This window comes from Haliotis rufescens, unplaced genomic scaffold, assembly GCF_023055435.1.
Source record: "Haliotis rufescens isolate VD_foot unplaced genomic scaffold, xgHalRufe1.0.p SCAF_70, whole genome shotgun sequence".
Lineage (NCBI taxonomy): Eukaryota > Metazoa > Mollusca > Gastropoda > Lepetellida > Haliotidae > Haliotis > Haliotis rufescens.
In genome coordinates, this window is record NW_025964362.1 from 1572303 (window position 1) to 1586586 (window position 14284).

Genomic DNA, 14284 nt, shown 5'->3' on the forward strand with positions numbered 1-14284 from the left:
TCAAATGAAAAATCAATGTTTATTCAAATGAAAATCTTATTAAAATCATATCTTAATGCACGCTACCGCTACACATAGCTCTAATGACATCCCACTTCAGGCCACGCGAGAACGACCCTTTGTCCAACCAAATAGAGCTAACGCGAACAGGATCGCGAAAGTGAAAGTAGTAATTTTTTCCTGAGAATGTCAAAACGAGGCATTCCGAACAACAGTACTGTACGATTGTACGGGCTGTACAATCTATTCCGTCAAAATCTCTCGCTTCAGTGGGATAAACATTTGAAACTATAGCCCCTGTAACTACTGCCATTCCATAGCCCCTGTAACTACTGCCATTCCATAGCCCCTGTAATTACTGCCATTCCATAGCCCCTTTAACTACTGCCATTCCATAGCCCCTTTAACTACTGCCATTCCATAGCCCCTGTAATTACTGCCATTCTATAGCCCCTTTAACTACTGCCATTCCATAGCCCCTTTAATTACTGCGATTCTATAGCCCCTTTAACTACTGCCATTCCATAGCCCCTGTAATTACTACCATTCCATAGCCCCTGTAATTACTGCCATTCCATAGCCCCTGTTATTACTGCCATTCCATAGCCCCTGTAATTACTGCCATTCCATAGCCCCTTTAATTACTGCCATTCCATAGCCCCTTTAACTACTGCATTCCATAGCCCCTGTAATTACTGCCATTCCATAGCCCCTGTTATTACTGCCATACCATAGCCCCTGTAATTACTGCCATTCCATAGCCCCTGTAATTACTGCCATTCCATAGCCCCTGTAATTACTGCCATTCCATAGCCCCTTTAACTACTGCCATTCCATAGCCCCTGTTATTACTGCCATGCCATAGCACCTGCAATTACTGCCATTCCATAGCCCCTGTAACTACTGCCATTCCATAGCCCCTGTAACTACTGCCACACCATAGCCCCTGCAATTACTGCCATTCCATAGCCCCTGTAACTACTGCCATTCCATAGCCCCTGTAATTACTGCCATTCCATAGCCCCTTTAACTACTGCCATTCCATAGCCCCTTTAATTACTGCCATTCCATAGCCCCTGTAACTACTGCCATTCCATAGTCCCTGTAACTACTGCCATTCCATAGCCCCTGTAACTACTGCCACACCATAGCCCCTGTAATTACTGCCATTCCATAGCCCCTGTAACTACTGCCATTCCATAGCCCCTGTAACTACTGCCATTCCATAGCCCCTTTAATTACTGCCATTCCATAGCCCCTGTAACTACTGCCATTCCATAGTCCCTGTAACTACTGCCATTCCATAGCCCCTGTAACTACTGCCACACCATAGCCCCTGTAATTACTGCCATTCCATAGCCCCTGTAACTACTGCCATTCCATAGCCCCTGTAACTACTGCCATTCCATAGCCCCTTTAACTACTGCCATTCCATAGCCCCTTTAATTACTGCCATTCCATAGCCCCTGTAATTACTGCCATTCCATAGCCCCTTTAATTACTGCCATTCTATAGCCCCTGTTATTACTGCCATTCCATAGCCCCTGTAATTACTGCCATTCCATAGCCCCTGTAACTACTGCCATTCCATAGCCCCTGTAACTACTGCCATTCCATAGCCCCTTTAATTACTGCCATTCCATAGCCCCTGTAATTACTGCCATTCCATAGCCCCTGTAACTACTGCCATTCCATAGCCCCTTAGACTAACATCTAGGCTCTGAAATGAACATATCGTACAGAAACAAACAGTTGTTCAGTTATCTTAATGAAAATATAATACTGCAGTGATGTAGACTTGCCAAACATTATAGACTTGCATGGGCTGTATTTGATATATATTTGTAGCAGGGTCTGCAAGACAGACTAATAGCCCCTTTCATTACTGCCATTCCATAGCCCCTGTAATTACTGCCATTTCATAGCCCCTTTAATTACTGCCATTCCATAGCCCCTGTAACTACTGCCATTCCATAGCACCTGTAATTACTGCCATTCCATAGGTAGCCCTTGTATTACTGCCATACAATCTCGTCCATCTATAAGCATTCCAGAATAGTTGTGTGTTCAGTTTTAAAACATTAGATATGAACACATGAAATATACTGCACTGAAAACATAAGATTATGGGCCTACTTACGTGGACGAGAAAAACGATAGCGTGGGTTTGAGGACAGGTTGTTAATTCTGTCATTCACACCAGAAATTAATCCACTGATGAGTGTACTGTTGGGTGTATACAACACCACCTTTGCATCATTACGTGAATACCAACTGAGAACTCGGCCCAGACTGTCATAGTGATATACACTCGCGGAAACATTTCTAACAGGCAAAATGAATCTTAGACCAAAAATGATTAATCCCAACAAAAGAGGTCCAATGATCTCAAAAACGGTCACACAGATCTTCCTTCGTTGTAGAAGGGAATTCTTCCACAACAGCAGTCTCAGTTGGAAACAGAAAGCCATATTGTTTTGCCTGCTGCTTCCTGGTGTCGAAGTTAAAATGTCATGTCATTCATTGAGTAAGGAGAGATGCTATGTCTGGCGCCATATTTTCATACAACGGGCAGCTCCCGTTTAATGGCCACGGTAACGATGTTTGGCAAGCCGGAACTGGTGGAAGGAAGTTTTCACAGCGATGGGTGTACGTTGGCTCTGGCCTCCATGCAACACACCCGCTCACGTACAGTGCTACATCTCATACAGGACAAATGGTACGACCCATATCCTTGGAACGCAGGGGAAGCTGGCGCTACAATTCACGACGTTCTCGGTTGTCTCCCGTTGCACAATCTGCAAATTAATTGCGTTCTTTGTGAGAGCGGTTGCATGACTGGGTACCTGTCGAGATCGATCGATCAAGAGAAAGAAATATGGGAGAGAGATGTGTTTGTGTTACTTCTATAAATAATGATCGTGCAGGTTAAATGTACAGTGCAGATTACATACACTTATATATTACATATGTGCATGTGTGCGTTCGCGTGCGTGCGTGCGCCCATGCTTGTGTGTATACGAGTGTAGCAGTGTGTGTGTGTGTGTGTGTGAGTGTGTGTAGGGGGGGGGGGGGGGGGGGGTGTGTTACGTGTGTGTGTCAATGTACAAACATTCATAAAATGTCATGTCATTCATTGAGTAAGGAGAGATGCTTATGTCTGGCGTCATATTTTCATACAACGGGCATCAACCAAGTCAGCGAGCCTGATCACCAGATCCCGCTTGTCGCCTCTTACGACAAGCATGGGTTGCTCAAGTCGCCGACTTGATTGTTACATGTTATCGTATCCTAATTGCGTAGATCAATGCTCATAATGACAATCACTTGTTATTGTTTGGTCCCGAATATTTACAAACCACCCTTATCTAGCTGGAATAGTACTGAGTGAAGCGTTAACTATGAAAGTTTAGACAAAAACAAAGATCATTGTATTTCGCAGAGGAGGAGTTGCCAACAAACTTAAAAATGGTGGTTCAAAAGTGAAAAACTTGAAATTGTATCGGCATTCAAGCACTTGGGAATATTTATCACCCCAGAAGTTATCATGGGATTTGGCCAGGTATTCTGCAGCACAAGCTGAAAAAGCTATGAATGCTTTGATCAAATGTATTTATATACTATTCAAATTAATATGAAACATTTTAATTGTGTTTGACAGAATGCTTGTGCCAGTCGTTTGTTATGGATCAGGGCCCCGTTCCTCAAAGCGATCTTAGCGCTACGATGATTGTAAACCTATGTTAAAGCATGGGACTTACGATCATCTTAGTTCTAAGATCGCTGTGTGGAACGGGACCCTTGGCGCCGTTGTACAAAGCGATCTTAGCGCTAAGGTGATCGCAACTCCCACATCTTAACATAGACTTACGACAGTCGTAGCGCTAAGGTTGTTTTGTACACCGGCACCCTAGTGAGGGGGATTGTGAGCGAGTTTGATCAGTTTTACAACTGAGATAACTGTTTGTGGTGAAATGGGTAGACAACCCATCTACGTAAGCAACATCTCCGACTCCCTGGTCGAAATTGTTTTATGCAAAGTTGCAGATATCCCATGGCAGAGGTGAGGTGGGGTGAAATGGGGTTTAACGTCGCGTCCAAGATTATTGAACTTATATAGCGACGTGCATGCACGTGTGTGTGTGTTTGCTTGTACTAGTTCCGACTGATGCCGATTTATAGTGCTAGCTCACTGAGATACCATGCCGCAGTTTACCATGAATACCCCACTCAGACACAGTATACTGACCCCGACCCGACCCGTCATTATAAGCCCCTTTATGCCCAGCGCCAAACAGGGCAGCAATAAGTACCATATTTTAACGTCTTTTTTGTATGACGCAGCGGGGATCGAACCCCGGACCTTCCGCTCTCTGGGCGCACGTTGTGTTTTCGAGCCCTTAAGAAGCACTTTTCATTTAAGGCCTAAAAACAATCCCAATACACTAAATTAAGTCTTGCCTTTGAGAACATATATTTCTGTTTACACTTGGATGCTTAAATGACCTTGTTTTAATTTATAGGGATAATGCCCCGGTACACGTGAATGTAATACTTTTTGAGCTCCCCTTTAGAAAATGCACTGTTCCATCGATCAATAAAATGTCTGGGTTGTTAGAGGCCTCCGTTGTGTGGCAGGAGTAGTGCTGTTTGGCGCCCGCCAACAGACACTAACATTTTATGCAAATTGTATGAGTGGCGGGTGCTATTGGCAGGTCAGGACATGCTGACCCTTTCCGTAAAGATCTGGCGCCATCACTGATTTTCAGTGATTTCTACCGCTATTTAGTCTCTTACACTCAATGAAATCTGTTTTGGAAACTAGTTATTTGGTGGCGTTGTCGTTACCTGTTCACCTTTTGATCCATCTTCTAACTGTTCACGGCCAACCACTGTCAAGACGCGCCAGGGTAGCTTGATGTTCTATTATTCAGAATGGGTTACACAAGAAAGTCATTTCTTTCTCTTTCTAATTCATGTTCATCTCTAATATGGTAGAAAGCAACCTGAAATTTCTAATAAAGAAATCAATCGTTGAATTTGTATACACAAATTGGAACGAAAGAAAATACGTGTTCAGACAAATGAAAACTCAATATACACTTAATTCTTCGAAAAGGAAGTAGTTTTGAGTTATCATACTACTATCAACAAGAGTTACTTGTGCATTCGATAACATGTGGATATTAGACATAATTGTAGTTTCTACACGTGTGGAAGTGTGGAATACATTGAAACATATTTATCTCGTAATGTCAACTGATAATGCATCTATCTCTATTTGCTTCGGAACAATTATGCTGCAGAAAGATTAGGGGATTCTGATTGTGGACACGTCAGTATATGACAACAATATATGTATTTTGAATTGAATATAGTCTTCGATTGAAAATCAAATGTGATCATACATGTCAAAGTTAAACATTATACTACACTGTTTCTACAGAAAGTTTAATTCATCCACTAAAAGTGAGCTCCTGAACCTCTCCTACTCTAGTTCCTGGAACGCATCCTGAATATTCCATACCTATTTATCTTATATTTGATCTTATATCCTATTACCAGGATAGCAATGGCATTATAACACGATTCATCCCTTTCAAAGCATCTAACAACCATTACATCAGCACCCGACCCATTACAATTTTCTGAGATCAGGCATAGCATTGGTTCATTGCATATACATTTCTACCATTCATACAGGCTTGCCTACGTTCAAAGGATTTTCATCGAGAAAAGATATGCTGGACTACTTCAGTTACAATTCTGAAGAAGTTGGCTTTGCTGTTGAATTTGAAAACGTTGCAATGACAGACACCGTCATGCCCAAGAAATTGCGATGTGCCATTCGTCCCAAAGGGGACCAATATGGGGGTTCGTGGCACACCACGGAGACCACACCCTTCGTGGCTAGTGCAGGACCAAGAGGTGGTTCCGATCCAGGTATGTTTTTTGTTTGTTTGTTGTTTAACGCCGCACTCATAAATATACCACTTGTATGACGGCTATCTGTAATAAATACTGGTTTGGTCCAGCCAATCCATTGATTTACGTTGCGAGCATCAATCAATGCAATTGGTATAGGATGACATACATCAGCCAAGTCAGCGACTTCTAATACTTGATCCGTTTGTCGCCTCTTACAAGTACGACACGGATGGGTTGCAAAATACCAATTCCAACCCGGACCTTAGCTCCAGGGATCCAATCCAAGTAACTAGTTGGCATTTGTGCACTGGACATTTAGCTTCAAGCGAACTTTCAATTCAAAGATGATGTTAATACCTCATGACAAAAAGGACTAAGTAGAAAAATAAAAAGGTTTCATAACGCCATGCATTGTATACTCATAGCACAGTCAAAGCCATGACACGACGCGACCCTTTTACACTGTGGGATAACAAGTATCCAGATAATAACTGTTTCATGACGGTCAGTGACCTGGAATACAATTTGTTTGTTTGTCCTTTTCGCGGCACTCAGCAATAGTCCGGCTATATCAAAGCGGCGCTAGGGTACGATGACACACTGTCAACCGAGTGACCAAGTCTGACCATCCATTTAGACGTCATAGAATAGGGGTGACAACACTGTTTTTATATTACTGGGCTATTAGAAATACTATTGCAACAGTATTTTGATTGTTTCTATAAGTACTCGGTACTATGATATGAACTGTTCTTGCATTATTTTGCACGAAGACAGAGGGAAAATCACCTACCCGATCCTATGTGTTAACTTCTAAAAGCTTGTTAAGACACCCTTCAGCATGTCAATATATTTCAGACTATGAGGACTTTGTGGTTCTGCAGCGTATATTTTATGAAGCCATCATCAAACATTTCAACCCGAACTCAATACATTTCTACCATCCATACAGGCTTGCCTACGTTCAGAGGATTTTCATCGAGAAAAGATATGCTGGACTACTACAGTCACAATTCTAAACAAGTTGGCTATGCGGTTGAATTTGATAACGTTGCAATGACAGACACCGTCCTACCCAAGACACTGCGATGTGCCATCTCCTCAAAGGGGACCAGTATGGGGATGGGTGGCACACCACGGAGACCTCACCCTTCGTGGCTACTGCAGGACCAAGAACCAGTTACAAACCAGGTATGCTTTTGTTTGTTTGTTGTTTAACGCCGCACGCAGGAATATTCCAGTATATAACGGCTATCTGTAATAAATATTAATCTGGTCCCGACAGTCCATTGATTTACATCACGGGCATCGATCAACGGAATTGGTATAGGATGACAGGCATCAGCGAGCCTGACTTCTAGTACTTGATCCCGTTTGTCGCCTCTTACAAGTACTACACCTAAAGGTTGCAAGAGACCAATCCCAACCCGGACCTTAGCTCCAGGAGTCCAATCTAGGTAGCCAGTTGGCATTTGTGTATTGGACATATAGCTTCAAGCGAACCTTCAATTTAAGCTGATGTTATGACAAAAAGGACAAAGAAAAAACTCATAGCACAAAACCATGGCACGACACGAAACCTTTACACTAAGGGATAACAAATATCAAGATAATAACTGTTTCGATCACGAACAGACCATGGTGGTCAATGGCTGGGAACACAATTTGTTTGTTTGTTCTTTTCGTGGCAGTCGGCAATAGTCCAGCCATGTCAAAGCGGCGCTAGGGTTCGATGGCACACTGTCAATAGAGTGACCAAATCTGACCATCCATTTAGACGTAGTAGAGTTGGGTGACAATCGACGGCAATTGTTAACAAAACTGTTTTAATATTATTGCAATATTTGTAAATACTATTGCAATGGTATTGTGATAGTACTACGCCCTATGATATACAATGTTCTTGCATTATTTTGAATGATAACAAAGGATAAATAACCCACCCGATCCAATGTGTTAACTTCTAAATCCCCATGAAGACAACCTTCAGAATGTCAATATATTTCAGACGATAAGGACTTTATGGTTCTCCAGCGTATATTTTATGAAGCCATCATCAAACATTTCAACCCCAACTCAACTGCAAGACCTGAAGGTTCAAATGATGCAAATGCCATCCACGCCCAACATCGATGACACCATGACACTGCTGCCGCAGTACGTGTGTCCGGTGTTACTGATGCTGAGCTTCATCCTGATGGCCATCCAGACAACGAAGGGAGTTGTTTATGAGAAGGAAAGAAAACTGAAAATAAGTCTTCAAATGACTTTTGGGTAAACGTTGTCACATGTAGATTTGTTCTTCAATATGCCTACTACAAATGTGTTAGTTCCCAATCAGCAATGACATGTCATGTATTTTAAAACAAATGGATTTGGGTGCCGATATCTCAGTGGTGGAAAAACATTATTAAATCAGATTTTAAGTCCAGGGACTTTCTCGTCTAGATACTTGTAGTTCTATGCACCACATTTATTTTGTCCTTAATTTCTACATCTTGACAATATGGATATTCTATTAATCGTGTATTCAGTTTAGGATAACCGGGTTGTCAGGGGTGCATTATTGACCATCTATGACGTCATACCATTTAAGAGTGGCGTCATATTGTCTACAACATGCTACATTTGGCTTTCAAAGGGTTTGACCCAGGCTGAGAAATATTTCCCTGTAATCTGTCTGTAAATCGGAATATACCCAAAGACACCGGCACAAACAAACACACGCGCGCGCGCACACACGAAGGCACGCACGCACGCACGCACGCACGCACGCACGCACGCACACTCACGCTCGCTTTGTGTAATTATTTTAGGATAATGCTTTTGCAGAAGTAGATGCTGCACCATTGCAAGGAAAAACACAGAGACTTGAGTTGTATGTAAGGCCTCAGGTTTATATACAGAAAAGTACAAGGACTGGAGAACACTCCTGGGCTGGGAAACGCTAAACACGGCTGACTGTCAACCCGAAGGTGCCCGGACAGAACAGCAAACGCGGCTCCGAGGGTACAAACCATACGGAGCCAAATAATGGGATCCCCCAGGGAAAAGCGCATAGGGGGTCTGCTGTAGGCTCTACAACCACCATTATACAATAGGGCCTAGAGGGTATGCAACAAAGACCCCCAAAACACCAAAATCAATACTCTCAGCCCAAAAGTGTTCCTACACATCTCCTCCAATACTTGTACTGTGATTACTGTTATGGTGTAAGAGATTAATTAGCCAAAAAAACCCTACTTTTTACTTCAGTATCTGCCATGAAGTGCTGAAAAGCCTGTTGTAAAGTGTTTACAAACAATCCATTTCCCACTTCGGAAAGATGTAATTATTTATAAATATTAAATTACCTGAAGTTATTGATTGTGCATTCAAAGTTTAGAGTCTGATGTAAGTTGAGTACGCCTTAGACTTCCATCGACCCCACAACTGTATTGTCTCCGATGCACGCCCATGTCTGCGGCAGTAGTGGCTGCTCCAGTGCGGAACGAGGGTGATTTGAACATACATGGGTCGAGTCCCATATATCTGATGCATTTGGAAACCATAGCTGCAAACTAGTATCTTGTTAAAGGTTGACAGTTCCTATGGTAAAACAGAAAAACTGAACCGGCTTGCTTCATTGCTTTTAGGGGGGCACGGGTGGCCCAGTCGTCTAAGGCGCCGCGATTCGCTGTGCAGAGTTGCGTCCCTTGGACACGCCAGAAACCTATGATTGTGGGTTCGAATCCCGGTTCGCCCCAATTATGTTTCTTGGTTTGTCAGCACCATACCCGTGCTCGTGGGTTTCACCGTAGTGATAAACGTCTGAGACCTGCATCACTCCGGGCTTTCCTCCCACATTAAGCTGACACGCCACGATATAACTGGAATAATGTAAAAAGCGGCGTTAAACCCAACTCACTCACTCATTGTTTTTAGTGGGCATATTTCACTTGCATTACCTTGGATGCGGAGTGTGCAACCCCTTGCTAACTGATCTGTCTTTGACGATCTCCCGGTTACTTCTAAAAATGTCCTCTGGACTGTGACATCTGAAATCTTAAGAGATCCTTCCAAATGAAGATGGTCAGTGTAAATCAACTCGCCAACTCTTATGAAACCGAAAAAGGCCAGAACAAATGCAGTTGTAAACAACATAGCTTCATATGGAGAACTGCAAAGAGCATTAAGAGCTTGAGGCATCTTAATCAATATGGAATACATGATTTGAGCCCTGCCATCACTATGACCCTGAGTCGTTTGGATCCTTCCAACATCTTTCAGACCATAAAATTGCTTGTGGTATCTTGCAATCCTGTGAGTTTATGTTGGTAGCTTATCGCTGATAGGTGCTGACACTGTGTAGAGTGGGCCAAACCTTTTAGGGACAACAATGCATTATATGTTGTAAGTTGTCCTGGCGGTGCCGGCCAAAGATAAGGAAAAAGCGTGAAAAACTGGTCAGTGCTCCCTGCTTCCTCGTATTGTGTGACATAGCCGTCAATAGTAATCAGTTTACTTCTCTTCCACAATCTTCCAAACTGTGTCTGGTATAAGAGTTGCCGCCAAATCTGCATCTGGAGCGTGTTACTGGTGTGGTTGTGTGGATGAAAAGAGGATGTAGCAACTAAATTCAGCTGCGACATGGATTACTTCCCTTTGTTTAGTGCATATGAAGAACAAAAACTGAATAATACACTAATAAGGTGCCTTGCACTATTAAACCAGGAAGAGTAGCTTCCCTTTGACCGTGGAACACAAAAGCAGGGGAAGAAAGCCCCTTGAATTAGAACAAGAAAACATTGATGCAGAGCATCAAAGTTCCCCGCCATATGTGATGCCTCATAAACGCATAATTATGATGTTACTGAAAGGCATGATGGAGCATAATTATATTAACAACAAATAACACAACGCTGTTGTGGAAAAGAATATTATTTATTTTGAGTATTGGGCAATACTGTTGATACATTTGCATAGGGTAGGTCTATTTAAAAATAGTTTCTTGTTTAACGCCGCACTGAGCATTATTCCAGCCATATGACGGAGGTCTGTAAATAATCCAGTCTGGACCAGATCATCCAGTGATTGACACCAAGAGCATCGAACTACGCAATTGGAATATGATGTCATGCATCGACCAAATCGGCGAGCCTGACTACCCAATCCTGTTCGTCGCCTCTAACGGCAAGCATAGGTTGCTGAAGACCTATTCTTACCTGGGTCTTTATTTAAAAAGTAGATCGAAGGAAACGGAAGCAATTTCTGGCACAAATGTAAACATGTGGAAATAGTATCAAAACTGCCAACAACATTGGCAGATGCACTTACTCAAAAAATAGATCACATTCTTTTTACACTTAGCACTTGGTTATATTAATGTAAATGAAAATACTAAGGGCTCCATATGGCAAAAAAAGTCATACTAGATAAGGTCTTTTTGTCACAACCACAGATGCACATACTCAAAATATTATCACGTAGTTGGAGAACATTTCAATACCGGGACTAATCAATAACGGAGATTCCTCGTCTCTTGTTTTACGTTTTTTGGTCAGTTTTTTGTGTGTATTTCTTTCTTTCAAAGAATAGTAATTGTGATCATGATGAGTTGAGTTACTTGTTTTTTTTCTCTGTACTGTTTTTTATCCAGTGTCAGTAACTGTTGTGGAATGTGGTTTACTTGTAACAATGACTGGTTTGAGTTCATATGATGATGATTGATTGGTTTGTCGTTTAACGCCGCACTCAGCAATATCCCAGCTATATGACGGCGGTCTGTAAATAATCGAGTCTGGACCAGACAATCCAGTGCCTAATATCATGAGCATCGATCCTCGCAATTGGGATCGACGCCTCTTACGACAAGCATAGTAGCCTGATATATATATACTGTTAAGATGTAACATGACAATTCATCCATACTACTAAACAGAAGTAAAACCGCTTCTCCATTCGGATCAATCTGACAAAGACCATTCCGCTGATGACAGTCAAATAATGCATACGAATCGAAATCCGTAAAAATTGCAATGGAGACATCATTAAAAGTTACCAAAAGTGACGGGGATATCAATATTGCTTTTTGAAATGCTTCTATGAAATTTGTTTTACCTGCTTCAATATTTGGAGCACCTGTGACGGAGCCATAAAACTGATCTGTTATGTAGACAATATCGCTTGAGGCAGTGGCTGCTGGGGACTGATTATGACCTAAATACTCCTCATAGCCTTCGGTGTTAACTTTGTGGCTGTAGAGAGCTGTGCCTTCATCCAACAGATTATCGAGGTCAGTGGAACACGGTACAGATGCAAATAGATTTGAGCTATGGGACACAAAATATATGAATGACCAGAGCTACGGCTGTACATTGAATTCCATTAAACGGTTGAAAAATACTACAGCCTTGATGCAAATTCGCTGACACACTACTCCGATTTTGCTTTGACTTTGCTACCAAACGTTTCACATGTGGTTATGTGCGGTGCACTGATTAAAAAACACACACGGGGGACTGGGTTAATTCGAAATACGGAATATAACTATTCCAAATATTTCCAGTGAACAAGAGCATCCAAACAATCAAAAGTGTGGTATGTAGAATATGGAATTCAGCCATATTACATTTAAATTGAGATGTCGTCGTTGTTCATGAATAAGCATATTCAGAACATAATTTTTATTATGCTGTTATTTGGGATCTCCGGAGCACAGTTCTTCTTTTGTATACACCGTAAAAATCAGAAAATTAGTCCTTGAGGAAAAAAGGACATCGGATTACACATGAATGGTTTAATAATGTCAGCTAATGACCAGAAACGGTCAGATGCATCAATTAACTACATAAAGACGATTTTGAAGTATCTCTTTTTGCTCGAAAAGAATAGCATCAACATTCGACGCACATGATTTGTATGTTTTGTTTCCGTAAATGCGTGGCTTGAAATTTCAAATAAACCAACATGTCGACATACATGCCACAAATTTAACGTTTCCCGTATACTTCCCCGCCTTAAGGGCGGGGAAGAATAATGTAAGATTATCAAAATAATGCATTTTATTAATTAGTACTAAACTTAAATATCTACACCTATCAAAATCAGAACATATAAACAAGGCTGTCCCAGTCGTCTGAGGCGCCTCGATTCTCTGTGCAGAGTTGCGACCTTTGCGCCACAAACCTATGATTGTAGGGTTCGAATCCCTCTTCGACCCGATTATGTTTCTATGTTTGTCAGCACCATATGCATACCCGTGCTCGTGGGTTTCACCAAAGTGGTGTCCTCCAACATTAAGCTGAAATGCTGTGATATAACTGGACAACTGTTGAAGCGGCGTTAAACCCAACTCACTCACTCACTCCCCAATGAGGGACCGAGGAGGTTATCCAACCCACGTTCCCACAGACTGCATTATTTGGGGTATATTTTCTCACCCAAAGGAAGAGTCGCGTGGCTCTGTTCTGTACAGCCTCGATGCACAACATATTGTATGTTCACTCATATACCATCACTGTATTCTTTTACAGAAGATTCATGCAACTTTGTGAACGTATTGTATTGCATTTCTCCAAGAAGTTTGTATTACGATATGAGGATTCCAAGCGCTCTACAGTGCTCTATTCATCCGATTATGATCCAAGTTATATATCAAAGGTATGCCGAGAATATGTATAAACATCCACGACCTCCGTCAGAGTTTAACAGACACAGATTTAGATGACACCACATTAGACAATCCAATAAAACGTTCACTTGGAATTAGAAACAACTTTTAATAAATCTAGTGTCTTCGATGGTGATAAAAAATGATTCCTAAAGAATTAGCTTCCTCTACAACGTTAATTGGAGTGACCGCCTGATGTAAGTCTGGGTCCCTATGTGTTTTATATTGTCGACAAGAAATTTAGAAAATTAAAAAGACATTCCATTTTGACCCATCATTAATTTGATTAAGACAAAGCTGCAACTGTCTCTCAATCGTGTGAATGTTTTTACCTGGACGTGATAAATTAAAATCATCGACAAATAATGCCCCATCAATAGAGTCATTTAATACCTTAGATAAACTATTAATTTTTATACTAAATAAGGTTAACGATAGGGGACACTGTGATCTTGATAGTAAAAATCCGACAAGGTGGATCCCACACATACCTGGAAATGTCTATCTTTTAAAAACTGTGATATGAAATTAGGCAAACGGCCTCTCAATCTCATCTCATGAAGATCTTTTAAATTCCATGTTCGCGGTCAGATCATACGCTTTTTCTAAATCGAAAAATATTGATACAGTGTGTTGTTTATTAATAATAGCATTTTAACAAATGTTTCCAATATAACCAAATGGTCAGTGGTACTTCTATTTTTT

General features: G+C 41.5%; 2 protein-coding genes across 2 annotated transcripts in view; one reads left to right on the plus strand and one right to left on the minus strand.

Moving 5' to 3' along the window:
* Positions 1-2765, minus strand: part of LOC124135397 (phospholipid-transporting ATPase ABCA3-like) — a 29624-nt gene extending 26859 nt beyond the window's left edge. Inside the window, exon 1 of the mRNA XM_046500716.2 lies at positions 2141-2765. Coding sequence (XP_046356672.2) covers positions 2141-2471 — 331 coding nt within the window. The 5' untranslated portion in view covers positions 2472-2765. The remainder of the gene's footprint in view (positions 1-2140) is intronic.
* A 2933-nt stretch (positions 2766-5698) lies between these two features.
* LOC125376712 lies at positions 5699-6947 on the plus strand. The gene is made up of 2 exons (XM_048388417.1): positions 5699-5943; positions 6787-6947. The coding sequence occupies exons 1-2, from the start codon at positions 5742-5744 to the stop codon at positions 6945-6947; spliced, it is 363 nt and encodes a 120-aa protein (XP_048244374.1). The 5' UTR covers positions 5699-5741.
* Positions 6948-14284: the final 7337 nt, after the last annotated feature.

What these genes read in the sequence shown, in the direction of transcription:
- LOC125376712 (XM_048388417.1), top strand. Translation starts at nt 5,742, where the DNA reads ATGCTGGACTACTTCAGTTACAATTCTGAAGAAGTTGGCTTTGCTGTT. An exon ending in AAGAGGTGGTTCCGATCCAG is followed by an intron (nt 5,944 to 6,786) that starts GTATGTTTTTTG and finishes AATATATTTCAG; the next exon opens with ACTATGAGGACTTTGTGGTT.